General features: G+C 43.6%; 1 protein-coding gene across 47 annotated transcripts in view; it reads right to left on the bottom strand.

Moving 5' to 3' along the window:
* CaMKII (Calcium/calmodulin-dependent protein kinase II) overlaps window positions 1-3816 on the bottom strand; it is a 141344-nt gene extending 137528 nt beyond the window's left edge. For 46 of the 47 annotated variants that reach the window (XM_086535076.1, XM_086535080.1, XM_086535067.1 and 43 more), the window contains exons 1-2: window positions 3748-3782; window positions 2700-2794 (exon numbers count right to left, since the gene is read on the bottom strand). In XM_086535076.1, the coding sequence (XP_086391202.1) occupies window positions 2700-2794; window positions 3748-3767 (115 nt within the window). In that variant the 5' untranslated portion in view covers window positions 3768-3782. Of the gene's footprint in view, window positions 1-2699; window positions 2795-3747 lie in introns of all 47 variants that reach the window. The other variant, XM_086535113.1, reaches the window with a different exon arrangement.
* Between the last annotated feature and the right edge of the window lie 11684 nt (window positions 3817-15500).

The following is a 15500-nucleotide window of genomic DNA, read 5'->3' as shown; positions in this document are numbered from 1 at the left end:
TTTTTTTCCCCTGTCAAGATACTGGTCTGATAGATGGTGCAGGAGAGGAAGGGGGAAGGGGGAAGAGAGAGAGAGAGGGGGAGGGGGGCGAGCAAGAGGAAAAGAGGGAAAACAAGGGGAGAGAGGAGTGGGAAAGAGAGGAAAGACGGAGAAAGGGAAAGAGAGAAAAAAAAAATGGAGATATGAAAAGCTAGGAATTAAATTAAGAAAAAGAGAAAAGAAAAGCAAGAGAAAGAGAATATAAGGAAAACAGAAAAAGAAAGGAAAGGGAGTGGGTAAGGAAAGACGGAATGAGGAACTGGGAAAAATAAGAGTGTGAAGAGGGAAATAGAAGAAAAGCTGAAATGGAGGACATGAAAATGGAAAAGAAAAGGGGAGGGAGGGAGGGAGAGAAGGGGAAAGGAGAAGGAGAAGGAGAAGAAGAAGAAGAAGAAGAAGAAATGGCGAATGAGCGAGATGCAGAACGAAAGAAATGAAGACAAAGCTAAGAAGCAGATAAAAAAAAGAGAGAAGAGAGAGAGGATGAAGAAAAAAAAGAAGAAAAGGAAAAAAGGGATGAAGAAAATTACAGATAAAAAGACAGAAAAAGGGGAAAGAATACGAGAAAACACTGAGAAATAATGAAGAAAAAATACAGAGAGATGATGCAGAAAGGGGGAAAATGAGGAAAAACAAGAGGGAGGATGGTAGAAAAAAGAAGAGAGAATGGAGATAATAGGTAATGAGAGGAAGAAAAGAAAAGAAAAGAAGGCAGAAGCAACTAGCTATGAATGATAAAAACAAAAAAACAAAAAAACAAACAAACAAACAAAAAAGACAACAAAGCAGGATACAAAAGCATAAAAGCAACACAGAACAACAACAAAGAAGGCAAACAAACAAAGAAAAAAAAGAAATGAAGAACAAAGAGGGGAAGAGGTAAACAAGAGGACCCAAAGAAGACAAAGGCGGGAGTAGCCCGAAGGAGGAAATACAAGAGTGAAGAAGAGGAGGGGGATGAAAAACCTCAAAGGAAACCACAGGAGGGTGAAGAAAGAGAAGATGGGGGAGGGGGGGAGAAGGGGGGATGGATGAGGAAGAAGGGAGGGGGGGGGGTGAGGGAATGAGGGTTTGGGGGAGGGATGGGGAGGGATAGGGAGAGGGAAGGGTATGGATGTGGGAGGAGGGAGGGAGGAGGAGGAGAGGGAGTGAGGGGTATGAAGAGAGGGAGAGAGAGGGAAGAGGAGGGAGGTGGTGGAGAGAGAGGGAGGGAATGAGGAGGGAGAAAGGGGGGGGGAGGAAGGGGGTATAGATAGGAGGGGAGGGAGGGAGAGATTGATGGGGGAGAATAAGGGGGGAGGGAGGGAGAGATTGATGGGGGAGGATAAGGGGGGAGGGAGGGAGAGATTGATGGGGGAGGATAAGGGGGGAGGAAGGAAGAGGAGGAGAAGGGCGAAGGAGGAGAGGGAAAAGGAAAAGGATGGAGGGAGAGAGGGAAAAGGAGGGAGGAAAGGAAGAGGAGGGAGAGGGAGAGCGGAGGGGATGAAGAAGGAAAAGGGAGGAGGGAATGAAGAGGGAAAGGGAGAGGAGGAAAAGAAAGAGGGAGAGACGGAGATAGAGACAGAAAGAGAGAAAAAAGAACAAGCAAGGAAAGGCGCAAGAGAAGATAACGAAGACACGACAGTCATTATGATAATGGCCCCTCGAGTGCCACCTGATAATGACGGTGCAAGCGGCGATAACCACAAGCGCCGTTGGCACCCATGGCACCCTCGGCGTCCTGATGGCGACTCACTTGGGGGGGGGGGGAAGGGGAGAAAGGGGCAGAAGACGCTCTAAAATGCAACATGAACAAATAAATAGCGACAAATACAAACAAATGTCAGAAAAAAAAGACAAAAGACCAAAAATACAGATTAGTAAAAAGATAAAGATGATTAAATAACAACCATAAATATAAAACAATCAATCAAAAATGGAAAGACATTTAGAAATATAGATATAGATAGCAAAATCAATAAAAAGTCTTAAGAGAGAGGGAGAGGGAGACTTAAAGCGACGTATTTCCTCAGCATTGATAAAAAGGAATGAAAGACCAAAAACAATAATGAAATAATTGAGAAACCATGACATCATCATCACAAAATAAGAATATCGATATTAATAATAATAACAACAACAGCAATTATAATTTGTAATAATGATAACAATAACAACAATAAGCTCTATTAAAAAAGAAAAACATGCATAATATCCTAAATCAATAATAACACAGCAGAAAACACAAACACACAACTACTGCTAAAATAATAATGATAATAATGATGATAAAGATAGTAATAATAATAATAATAATAATGATAATGATAATAATAATAATGATGATGATGATGATAATAATTATTATTATAATAATGATAATAATAAAAGTAATAATGAAAATAATAATAATGAAAATGATAATAACAACACCTTTAATAATAATAAGATAATCATATTAACAATAACAGTAATAATAGAATAATCACAGTAAAACAATAATAATCATAAAAATACCAATAACAATAACCATCATACCATAATCAACAACAACAGCAATATGAATAATAAAGAATTAAAACAAAAACAAAACAAAAAAGAAAAAAACAACAGCAGTGGAGGCCCCGGTCGTAACGCCAGTTCCCGAGGCATAAACCCACTGAAAAGGCTCTTCACATTACCTCGGGCAGAAAGTTTCTTGGTGTTGATAATTTTGGCAGCAAACTCGAGGCCCGTTGCCTTTTGAACGCATCGGCGCACAACTGAGAAGGCTCCTCTGCAAAGACACAAAGACAAAGACAGTTAGTAAGTGTTTACATAGGCAGAACATATGAGGCTATTTGCGTATTGGTGGGAGGACACGTCTTGTACTTGGTTGTTTGTGAGGATTGTTATTAATGCATATTGGTTACTCTTTTTTTTCGAATCTTTATGAAATCAAGTATTTACATTTTTTTCTTCAAAAGACGGATAGAATACAATATTGTCTTCAAGTATGAAGGTTTTCGTTTTTTTTAATATTCAAAATTGGGGGGGAAATATATTTCTTACGGAAATACACGTTAATATATCCTGTATATATCTGGATAGACATGCCATAGTCCCATTCATGTTACTTGGAAAGTCGAGTTAACGTATTACCCTAAGTATTGCACGTGCAATGGTAATACTGATCTGCAACATTGTCATATCTCTAATACTACATTTCGCACCTGCAAAGAAAACACAACCCAAGGGACATGCTAGTAGATCCACTCTCAATGCACACTCCCAAACACAGACATCAACTTCGGCAAGGCTGCTCTTACGCCACATGACATCTTGGGTCTCACTGCAGGTCACGCAAGGTCACGCACGGTCGAGCTGCCTGACCATCACAGAAGATTAGTCACATGCTATGCCACACGTCAACGTTTTTTTGTTTTTGTTTACCTATATCGTGTAGACGTTTATTTTTACCGTCAAAACGTTATCCAAACGTTACTTCAAGCATACCAAACCCCAAACCTTTTATGCCATGTCATTAGCAACACCCACAGCAACAAAAGAGCCGAGACCCACAAGGTTATCAGAAAAAAAAAACAATAACACACAATAACACAAAAAAAACTCAAAAAATCTCATGATCACAAAACAAAGTAAATAAAAAAAAACTAAAAAAAAGAGAAAAAAAAAAGAAAAAAGAAAAAAAAGGCCGCGAAGCCCCACAGCGCGAGGGCGAAATTATACCTGATGTTACAGCGCTTCATCCACCTATGAACCAGAGCCCAAAAGCCTGCCTTCTCCAACCCCCCATCTGCAACCCTGAAATACAAAGGCGAGAGAAGGGGCTCAGGCTCAGGTCACGGGGTCAGGCACACTCAGGGTGGGGTCAGGGGGGGGAGGGGGTCACGTGCATGATGATCTATCCAGGGTCTTTTTTTTCAGATTTACCGATAGATGAAGATGGATGGATTGGGGGGGAGGAGGAAGGGGGAGGGAGGGAGGGAGGGAGAGAGGATGGGTGGGTGGGTGGGAGGGAGGAAGAAAAAGATGGTGATGAGGGGAGGGGGAGGGGGAGGAAGAAAGGAAAAAAAGAGAGCAAAAGGAGGGAGGATGAAAAGGAAGGATGAAGGGTAGAAAACAAGCTATAGGGAAGGAGGATGAAAGGAAAGGAGGAAGAGTAGGAGGGTAGGAGGCAAGCTAGAAGAGGAAGGGAGGGAGGGAGGGCGGGAAAGAAGAAGGAGAGAGAAGGGAGGGTTGGAGTGTAGGAAGGAGGAGGGCAAGGTGGAGGGAAGAAAGTAAAGAGGAAAGTGGATGGGAAAGAAGAAGAAAGGGAGGGAGGGAGGGAGGCGAGAAATGGAGACGACAAAAGGCTGCAGATAAGGAAGGATAAATGGATAGGGATGAATAGGTAAATCCAAATATGTATTGTGTTTTTATGTATGAAAAATAGACTACAAAATATGTCCATGCACTGAATCTACCACACCAGAACACACAATAAAAATTGATATAAAGATAATAAACAAAAAATAATATACACACAAATAATAAAAAAATAAAATTTCAAAGCCGCTGTTTAACTACCAACATCCCGGTAGAGACTATTTGAATGTAAAATAAAAATAAAAAACAATAAAAATTATTCTGAATGCGATCGTCAACAAGATAATCAAATTCACTAACCAAGTAGATAATCAGAACGCTGCGTGTACGTTTATGTGTTTGTATGTTTGCTTGTGTGGGTGTGTGGGTGGGTGGGGTGGGGGGTATGCGTCCGTGTGTTTCAGTTATTATATTAGAGAAGAAAAATCAATACAGTTTACCCCGAGACAATGTTAAACGTGGTTGCACATATCCGTAGAGTTTTTCCCCCTAACGTGTGTTTACAGTCTCACGAGGAAGGAGTATAGCGCTCCCATCCACAGCGTAAATTCAATGAAGAAGAATTAGTAATAATAGTAGTAGTAGTAGTAGTAGTAGTAGTAGTAATACTAATACTAATGATGATAATAATAACAACAATATTGATAATGATAACAGTAATAATGATAAAATATGACAAATAAATAAAAAAAGTAAAAATAAAATATAATGCACCGGCATAGCAAATAATTTATTCAAATCAACATCCAAACTCAGAATCAGCGTTAAGTAAGACGACCACGAACAATAACCACAGTAACCCACGAAGATAAAGAAAGAAAAACCCGAAAACAAAGAATCACAACACCAACAATAAGGATAACGATACGAAATAACAGTAATAACGAAACTAATAATCATCATAAGAGAAAAACATAACAAAAACGATAACAACAGCAATAAAAACAGTCCCACAAATACCATATCACGCATAAGTAACAATAATTATTAAGAAAACAAATGCCATATCACGCATAAGTAACAATAGTTATTAAGAAAACAAACACCATATCACGCATAAATAACAATAGTTATTAAGAAAACAAATACCATATCACGCATAAATAACAATAGTTTTTAAGAAAACAAATGCCATATCACGCATAAGTAACACTAATTATTAAGAAAACATGCTATACATCACGACACCTTCCTAATGTTCCCACATGTGGGCGTTTACTCAACTATTGTTAAGAACTGCCATTGTTGCTTTGCCGTAACGCGTCCCTTGTGATCTTCTCAAACGAATTACAATAATGACACTTATTTCTTCCAATCATGTAGTATTACCATTAAGAACCATTACCATTATCAGAGGGCTATTGGTCCCACTAGACTTTTGATCATTCAAAGAGCTAAGTAGAATAGGAAACAGAAAGAAAATTAAATAAATATATTCTTTATGTCATTATCACGCAATTTTTTTTTTCGTCTTTTCCTCAAAACAGAAAAAAATGCAGGAAAGAAAAACAACAAATTATTAAAAAACAGATAACCAGAATGCATAAAAATATAAGCAAAAACGAAAAATAATAATAAAAATAGAAATATCAATACAAAAAAATAAAAATTAAATAAAAATTAAAAGAAAGATGGAATCACACAATCGTCTATTAGTGGATCGATGTGTCCTTCAACAGAGCCAACAATGGCAGGCTTTCCCATTAGTCTAATTTCCGTTTCATTAACAACTTTGGCCACTCAAGGGCGGGAGGGGATGGGGGGGATGGGAGGGGAGGAGGGGAGGAGGAGGAAAGGATGAATAGATGGATAGATGGATGGATGGATGAGTGGGTAGGTAGGTGGATGGATGGATTGATGGATAGGTGGGTGGGTGGATGGATGGCTAAGTGGGTGGGTAGGTGTATGGATAAATAAGAGGAAGAGAAGGAGGGGGAGGAAGAAGAGAAGTGGGAGAAGGAGAAGAAGGAGAAGAAGGAGAAAAGGGAGGAAGAGAAGGAGAAATAAAAGGAAGAAGAGGGAGAAAAAGAGAAGACAGAGGAAGAAGAGGACGAGGAGGAGAAGAAAGAGGGGGAGGAAGAAGAGGGAGAGAAAGAGAAGACAGAGGAAGAAGAGGAAGAGGAGGAGAAGAAAGAGGGGGAGGAAGAAGAGGGAGAGAAAGAGAAGACAGAGGAAGAAGAAGAAGAGGACGAGGAGGAGGAGAAGAAAGAGGAGGAGGAAGAAGAGGGAGAGAAAGAGAAGACAGAGGAAGAAGAGGACGGGGAGGAGGAGAAGAAAGAGGGGGAGGAAGAAGAGGGAGAGAAAGAAAAGACAGAGGAAGAAGAGGACGAGGAGGAGAAGAAAGAGGGGGAGGAAGAAGAGGGAGAGAAAGAGAAGACAGAGGAAGAAGAAGAAGAGGACGAGGAGGAGGAGAAGAAAGAGGAGGAGGAGGAATCGATTCCGCTTAGAAGCGACGGCAGCGAACGGGACGAGGCAAAGGGTTCAACAGAGACAGTAAAGGTGCGTGTTTACAGTGAAAGCTCCGACGCCGGACGATTGGATTCGTGGAAAGGGGGGGGGGGGTAGATTAGGAGGGGGGTGAAGGGGAAAGGAGGGGGGTGAAGGGGAAAGGAGGGGTAGGAGGGAGATTGAAGGAAAGAGATAGAGGTTAGAGATAGAAATAGATAAATGGATTGAGGGAGAAAGAGAGAGATAGAGAGGGAGGGAGAGAGGGAGAGGGAGAGAGAGAGAGAGAGAGAGAGAGAGAGAGAGGGAGAGAGAGAGAGAGAGAGAGAGAGAGAGAGAGAGAGAGAGAGAGAGAGAGAGAGAGAGAGAGAGAAAGGAAAGAGAGAAGAGGAAAATAAAAAAATCTTTTTCATCTTATTCACACACACTCTAGTTACTTAAATTCCACATTTTCAAACATTTTCCCTGCCCCACTTCCTCCCCCCCCTCTCCCCCCACCATGCGTTTCGCCAACGTGAGTCCCTTCCAAACATCACCCTCGGTATTCGCTCGCTATCGGGGCTGCTGTTGCCAGGAGTCCGCGATGTCAGTTGCAGCAGGGGCGGCAAGGCTGACACCCCCCCCCCCTTTCCCCCCTTTTCCCCTTTCTCTTCCCCTCCCGCTTTCACTCCTACCACCCCTTCCCTTCATGTCCTCCTCCAGCTCCCCTCCCCCCTCCCTACTCTCTCTCTCGCAACCCTAACCCCCTTTCCTCTTCCCCTTCCCCTCTCTACCTCATGCACACATGCACACCCCTCCCCCCTTGTCAATACCCCCACTCCTAACCCTTTACCCCTCTCTCCCCCTGCCCCCTCTACCCCATCTCTACCCTGAACCTGCGTCTCCCTCCATGCATAAACCATTATGCAAATGTGTGATAACAACCGAGTATGTCATTATCGCCGGCATAACAAGGTGCGGCATGGTGTGACTGACAGTAACACGAGGGAGTATCACCCCCCAATCCCCCACCCCCACCCCCTGCACCCGTTCCACCCTCCCCTTCTCTACCTCACCCTCTCTCCATCCCTGGAATGACTATGGGCCTGCGATGCCGATCTCTCTCTCTCTTCTCTCTCTCTTTCTTTCTTTCTTTCTTTCTTTCTTTCTCTCTCTCCGCCTCCCCCTTTCTGTTTTCCCCTCCTCCCTTTCTTTCTATCTGAGTCTGTTGTTTGTCTCTCACTCTATTTCTTTCCCCTTCGCTTTATCCTCCTCGCCCTTTCTTTATTCCTTCCCCCTCCCTTAACACTTTTCCCCCTTCTCCCCACCTCCCTCCCTTCCCCTCTATCCCCCATACCTTCTCCCTCCCTTCCCCTCCTTTTCCCTCCCTTACCCCTTTCTCCCCTTCTCCCTCCCTTACCCCTTTCCCCCTTCTCCCTCCCTCCCTCCCTTCCCCTCTCCCCCCCCAACCCCTCCCGCTCGGCTGGATCAAACACGAAACATTTTATCTTCGGGGCCACTCGTTTTCTCTCGAGGAGGAGCACTCGCGAACCTCGACTCGTCATGGAGAGGAAGGCAGAGAGAGAGGGAGGGAAGGAGATGAGGGAGGGAGGGAGGGGAAATGGAAGGAGGGAAGGAGATGAGGGAGGGAAGGAGATGAGGGAGGGAGGGAGGGGAGATGGAAGGAGGGAAGGAGATGGAAGGAAGGAAGGAGGGAGGGAGGGAGAAAGGAGATAAAAAGGGGTAGGTGGAAGTAGGAGAGGAAGGAAGAAGGAGGAAGGAAAGGAGAAGAGGGAGAAGAGGAAGGAGGGGGATGAAGAGGGAGGAAGAGGGAGACGAGGAGAGGGGGGAAGGAGGGAATCTTCAAGGACCTACTTACGGATCTTCAGGAGGAAGAGGAAGAGGAGGAGGAGGAGACGGAGAGAGGCGAAGAGAGGCGGTGAGGGGTGGGGGGGGGGGGGAGGAGGAGGAGGAGGAGGAGGAGGAGGAGGAGGAGGAGGAGGAGGAGGAGGAGGAGGAGGAGGAGGAGGAGGGGGGGGAGGAGGAGGAAGAAGAGGAGGAAGAAGAAAGAGGAGGAGAAGAAGAAAAATAAGAATCAAAGAGAAGAAAAATAAGAAACAAAGAGAAGAAAATGAAGAAGCTGAAGCAGCCAAAGAAGAAGCAGAAGAAGGAGAAAATTACCCCCCTCCCCCCCTCCCCCCTTAAGTTTGCGTGCCTTTGGATATCTGGCGACCGTGGCGTCCGAAGGCGGCGACGACAGCTGGCCGAACTTCCGAGTCCCGCCGATGTTCTTTCGGGAGGATTTTGCTCGTCTTGTGTAGGCGGAAGCGTTCGGTCTTCCTTCCGACGTCTCTCTGTCTCTTTCGCTTGTTATTTAATTTGTTATTTATTTCTTGGTTTCTCCCCCCTCCCCCTCTGTCTCTGTCTCTGTCTCTCTATTTCTTTCTTCCTTTCTTTCTTTCTTTCTTTCTTTCTTTCTTTCTTTCTTTCTTTCTTTCTTTCTCTCTCTGTCTCTCTCTTTCTTTCTCCCACTCTATCCTCCTTTCTTTCTCGCTTTCTCATTCTTTTTCTCTCCCCCCCTTCGCTCTTCCTTATCTTCCCCTTTCTCTCTCTCTCCCTCTCTCCCTCTCCGAGAGTCAACACTCTTTCGTAATCGCAGGCCGGCCCTCGCAGAAAGAGGATTTTGAACTGTCCAAAGAAAAGATAAAGACGACTTTCAATCTACCCCTTGATTGCTCAGCACTTCAATATCTATGTAGTGATTGCGTTTTTCACTCTCTCTCTCTCTGGAAGGAAGATGTTATCTCGTAAAAGGTGTCCGTGTGTGTGCGTGTGTGTGTGTGTGTGTGTGTGTGTGTGTGTGTGTGTGTGTGTGTGTGTGTGTGTGTGTGTGTGTGTGTGTGTGTGTGTGTGTGTGTGTGTGTGTGTGTGTGTGTGTGTGTGTGAGTGTGTGTGTACATATATAAATATATATATATATATATATATATATATATATATATATATATATATATATATATATATACACACATACATACATACACATACATAAATACATACACACACACGCGCGCACTTTCCCCACCAATCCGAATACTTACCAAGCGATTACCACCGCAACAATTGAAAGCAACAGCTATAGTCACGAGTAAGAAACCACAGAGCAATCCCACTTCTGTCAAATTTATAAGCAGCACAACTTTTAAGCAGATCCCAGCCTGCCTTTTCTGAATTCTCAAATGGCACACTGCTATAATCTTCCCTCATGAATTATTCAATTTTTGTTACAATTTAGGATATACATGCATCGCCTGACATGATTTACAATGCTATGATTTTCTTTTTTTTGTTACTCTTGTCACTTTTGAGACTGGTGTTTGTCCTTAAATTCTATGTAAAATAAATACTGGTGGCTATTAAAGCTTTTAAGAATAGTGATGTTTTTTTAAGGGTGGTAAATAATATTGGCAGATTGGTAACAGAAGAATGCATTCAGAAAAAACAATAATAAAATTGTAAAAAGAAAAGATTTCCCTCATACTTAAAGTACACATTTCATCGAAGACACTATAAAATAATTACAAATGTGAAAATTTTACCCCCTCTCCCCCATTCACGCACACGCACGTGAATATTCATCAGCATATCAAATGAAAGACTACAATAATCGGGAAAAATTAAGCGAGAGAGAGAGAGAGAGAGAGAGAGAGAGAGAGAGAGAGAGAGAGAGAGAGAGAGAGAGAGAGAGAGAGAGAAAACGAAAGAAAGAAATAAAACGATAGAAATAAAACAAAGCAACAAAGAAAGTAGAAAAAAAATATATATATAATAAATCCAAAGGCTCCACCTAAATCAAACATCTTAAAATCACGGAACTGATAAACCATAGAAAAAGAAAGGAAGAAAGAAGGGAAGAAAGAAGGAGAAATAAAACCGCATTAATCATTCTCTTTGCAAATAAAATATATCAGGACTCATTCTGTTGGAAAAGCGAAAGATAAAATCGTGATTCGAATGAATAAAATCTACATAAATATATATCAAGAATTGGGATAATAGTGTGAGGGGAGAAGGGGAAAGAGGGGGCAGGGAGAGGGGAAGGGGGTGGGGGACAGGGAGAAGGAGGAAGAGAACATGGAGGAAGGGGGAGGAGGGAAGAGAGAGGTGAGGGGGGGTTAGTCTTCCCTGAGGTCTTAGTTATTCTTGGTCACACTCACGCTTCCACGTGGAATGACGGTGCGACTCTCTCTCTCTCTCTCTCTCTCTCTCTCTCTCTCTCTCTCTCTCTCTCTCTCTCTCTCTCTCTCTCTCTCTCTCTCTCGCTCTCTCTCTTTTCCCCTCCCTCTCTCTCTCTATTTCATCCCCCCCCCCCCTCTCTCTCTCTCTCTCTCTCTCTCTCTCTCTCTCTCTCTCTCTCTCTCTCTCTCTCTCTCTCTCTCTCTCTCTCTCTCTCTCTCTCTCTCTCTCTCTCTCTTTCTCTCTCTCTCTCTGTATATATGTGTGTGTGTGTGTGTGTGTGTGTGTGTGTGTGTGTGTGTGTGTGTGTGTGTGTGTGTGTGTGTGTGTGTGTGTGTGTGTGTGTGTGTGTGTGTGTGTGTGTGTGTGTGTGTGTGCGTGCGTGATTGAGAATGAACGACTATGTGTGTGAGTGAAAATGAGCAACTATGAGCGTGAGCGTGTAAGTGAATTGAAGAGCAACGTACATAATCAACCGAGTAAGTGATCAATGAATGGCCACATACATCTCTAAACTAAAAAACACACCAACACCCCTCCCTCCCTCCCCCAACGACCCAACCACCCAACCCGCCCCTCGAACGCAACAACCACACAACCGCAAGTCATGTCACCGGCTCGTAACGTGCATTATTCAACCACGTCACACCGGCCGCCCCTGCCCTATGAACCCACTGGCACTGGGACGAGAGTGACCAACTACGCTGACACCGTTCTTTCTCTCTCTCATTCCCTTTCTCTCTTTTTCTATATCTTTCTTTTTTTTTCTTTCTCTCTCTCATTCCCTTTCTCTCTTTTTCTATATCTTTTTTTTTCTTTCTCTCTCTCATTCCCTTTCTCTCTTTTTCTATATCTTTTTTTTTTTTCTCTTTCTCTTTCCTTTTTTTTCTTTTTCTTTTTTTAGCCTGTCTCTCTTCATCATTTTCTGTTTCTATGTCTATCTCTCTTAATCTCCCACTCTCTCTTTTTCTTTCTCTCTTAATCTCTCTTTTTCTTTTTTATTCTGTCACTTTTCGTTTCCCTCGCTTTCCCACATCATATTCTCAACAGCTCTCTCTTTTTTCTCTATTTTTTCTCTTTCTTTCCTCTCTTCCACTTCCTCTTCCCCCCACCCCACCCCCACACCCACCCCCACCGGCAGCCCACACAAAAAAGGATCAATAAGAATTCCATTATAATTGTGTTACCTCACAACAGCACTCGGAATGTTGCAGTAGTGCCGTTCCTCCCCCCTTTCCCCTCCCCCCCTCACTCCCTGTCTCCCGTTTCCCCCTCCTCTCCCCCCTCTCCCTGCCTCCTCAATCTCCCCTCTTCTCCCCTCCCTCCCCCACTCTCTGCTTTCCTCTCCCCTCCCTCCCTCCCCCTTCTCCCCTCCTCTCACACTTTCGTCCCCTCTTCCCTTACCCTCCTCTCCTCCCTCCCTCATTCGCTCTCCCCCTCCCTTCCTCCCCTCCTCCCACTCCCTCCCCCGTCTGGCATAGGCCAAGCTGGGATAATTATTGGACTGCTGTGCAAAGGCTTTTACATGCATGTGTTTGTGTCGGTTTGCAGAGAACGCGGAAACGTTCACGTACATATCTACTGGCAAATACACGCACATACATGCATACACACATAAACACACAAAGACCCCAGATACACCCCCTCTCCTTCTCTCCTTGTCTCTGTCTGTCTCTCTATCTGCGCCCCCCCCCCCCATAACGCAGAAACACTCTAGCTTCACTCTTCCTCTTCCCCCCTCTCTCTCTCTCTCTCTCTCTCTCTCTCTCTCTCTCTCTCTCTCTCTCTCTCTCTCTCCCTCCTTGTTCTCCCTCCCCACACATCCCTCGCCCCATATCCCCCCTCCCCCATCAACGCAGCCGCCCCTGTCCCGCCCTCGGTCCGCCGTCCCTCCGAACGCCGAGGCCGCAGCAGTCAAGACTCCTCCCTTTTCGCATTTAATTAAGCGAATGTTCCTCCTGGGAAGCGTTGGACTCTTAAAGAACATTGTCCTTAATCTCACCCTTGGAAGAGCCCCAGCTGCCTCTCCTCCTCCTCCTCCTCCTCCTCCTCGGTTTTGTTTTAAGTCTTTGTCTATCTATTTATTTCATCTTATGAATCTGAATTTGTTTTGGGTTTTGTTTTCTGTTGTTTTTTTTTAGATTTTTTTTTCTCTTTTTTTCGGGCGGACATTGTTGTTTTTATTTGTGTGATTCTCTTGTTCGTGTTTCTCTTTCTTCTCTTCTTCTTTTTGCATATACTTTATCCTTATCTTTTATTCGCCTTAATTCTCTCCTCTTTCATATTCTTTTTCCTCGGATATTTCCTTTTCACCTCCTCTTTATTCAACTTCATTACCCGCAGAGAGAATACTTTTATGAGTCTATATTTTCTTTATAAATGTCTATGTTTCCTTAATAAATGTCTATTTTTTCTTTAAAACCGTCTATGCTTCTTTTATAAAAGTCTTTTTTTTCTTAAAAAATCTCTAGGTTTCAAAAAAAAAAAAACTCTTAAAAAGAAAGTCTATTAACAAGCGGCCAGACCGCCTGCTTAACAGAGAGTCAAACAGACCGATGGAAATAGAGGTTGGCTGAGCGGTGGCCAAACATTTTGATAATGGAGACATCGAGTGAAAATTACAAGTATATAAATTGGAATATGTTTCTCGTCCCTCTTCGTCTTCGTATTGCCTTCTTCATTTTCTTTTGCTTTCTCCTTTCTTCTTTTTCCGCTTCTGTTTCTTTTTTTTTTTCTTCTTCTTCTTCGTCTCTCTCTCTATACCTGATCCATCCCTACGTCTTTCTCCTTCTCCCCTTCCCCTTCCCTCTAACCACTCCCCATTCCATTGCAATTACTCTAGCTTCGTAGGGAAGGGGAGCGCTGCCCCCTATCCACACACACCCTGGTCATTACCTGCTCTATCACGCCATCTGAACAGCCCCTCCTCTGTTTGTCTATGTGTCTGGCTGTTCTGCTGACCTAGCCTAACCCCGCCAGCCCTCATCCAACTCAGGCATAGACTATACTACGTGTTTCGGTGTATCTATTCGATTTATATATTCGTTTCTCGTAATCTATAAAGAGGGGGAGGGAGTGGGAGAGAGGGGAGAAAAGAGAGAGAGAGAGAGAGAGAGAGAGAGAGAGAGAGAGAGAGAGAGAGAGAGAGAGAGAGAGAGAGAGAGAGAGAGAGAGAGAGAGAGAGAGAGAGAGAGAGAGAGAGAAAGAGAGAAACTACCACAACCCCCCTCCCCCCAAAACAGAGTAATTGATCAATGAAAAGACAGATAAATCCAGGGAAAACAACTCCTTTCCCCTTTCCCATCTAACCATAGGCAGAAAGCCCCTGCCTCTCCCCTCAATACGTAACGTCCCCTCAAGTCCCCTCACCTTTTTCCTGTGACACACCAGTTGATATTCTGGGAGGGAGGGCTGGCCATGTCCGAATTAACTATTCTCTGGCCTTTTATGTGTCGTGTTGCTGTTGCTTTTCCGTTGCAGGTTCGGTACGTCGTCGACTTTGGTTATAATCCAAATAATAATTATAATACCTATAATTATAATAATAATAATAATAACAAAAAAAATAAGAAGAAGAGACAAAAAGAGAGATAGAAAGAGCGAAAAAAAGAGAAAGAAAGAGAGAGGGAGAGGGAGAGGGAGAGGGAGAGAGGGAGGGAGGGAGGGAGGGAGGGAGGGAGGGAGGGAGGGAGGGAGGGAGGGAGGGAGGGAGGGAGGGAGGGAGAGAGAGAGAAAAAAAAACAGTAGAGTCCCAGTAGCTATACGCATGTGCCAAACCTACAAAAGCCTAATTTCCCTATCCATAAACAAATCAAAATAAATAAAATAAAACAAAATAAGAGAAAGAAAAAAATCCACATTTATAGCCAAATTACTAATTAACTCCGCATCTGTTGGGAAATTCTAAAGGGAAAAGGAGCCAGGGCATAAAACGTCTTTTTAGCTCGAGAAAACCTGACACAACATAAGGGTTTATTACTCGTTAAACATATGGCGCAGAGAGAGAGCAAGAAAGGCGGGGAGAAAGAGAGGGAAAGGTGGAGATGGGGAGAAAGAGAGAAAGAGAGAACCGGGGAGAGGGAAGGATGGAGAGGGGGAGAGAAAGAAAGAGAGAGAGAGAGAGAGAGAGAGAGAGAGAGAGAGAGAGAGAGAGAGAGAGAGAGAGAGAGAGAGAGAGAGAGAGAGAGAGAGAGAGAGAGAGAGAGGAAGAACGAAGACAGAGATAGTGAGAGAACGAGAGGGAAAGATGGGGAAATGGAGTAAGAGAGGGAGAGGGAGAGGGAGAGAGAATGAGAAGTAGGAGAAAAAAAGAAAAATATAAAAGAAGGAAATAGAGAGGGAGAGAAGGAGAAGGAGAGAATAAATGTGTAGTTTGGAAGAGAAGGCAGGAGATAGAGATAGAGATATATAGATAGACAGATAGATAGAGAGAATAAGAGAATAAGAGAAACAGA

The sequence above is a fragment of the Penaeus japonicus genome, unplaced genomic scaffold (genome assembly GCF_977035675.1).
Source record: "Penaeus japonicus unplaced genomic scaffold, GWHDUDI00000001_assembly GWHDUDI00000042, whole genome shotgun sequence".
In the NCBI taxonomy this organism is placed as follows: Eukaryota; Metazoa; Arthropoda; class Malacostraca; order Decapoda; family Penaeidae; genus Penaeus; species Penaeus japonicus.
Note: the sequence above shows the minus strand (reverse complement) of the source record. Positions and strands in the feature narration are given on the sequence as shown.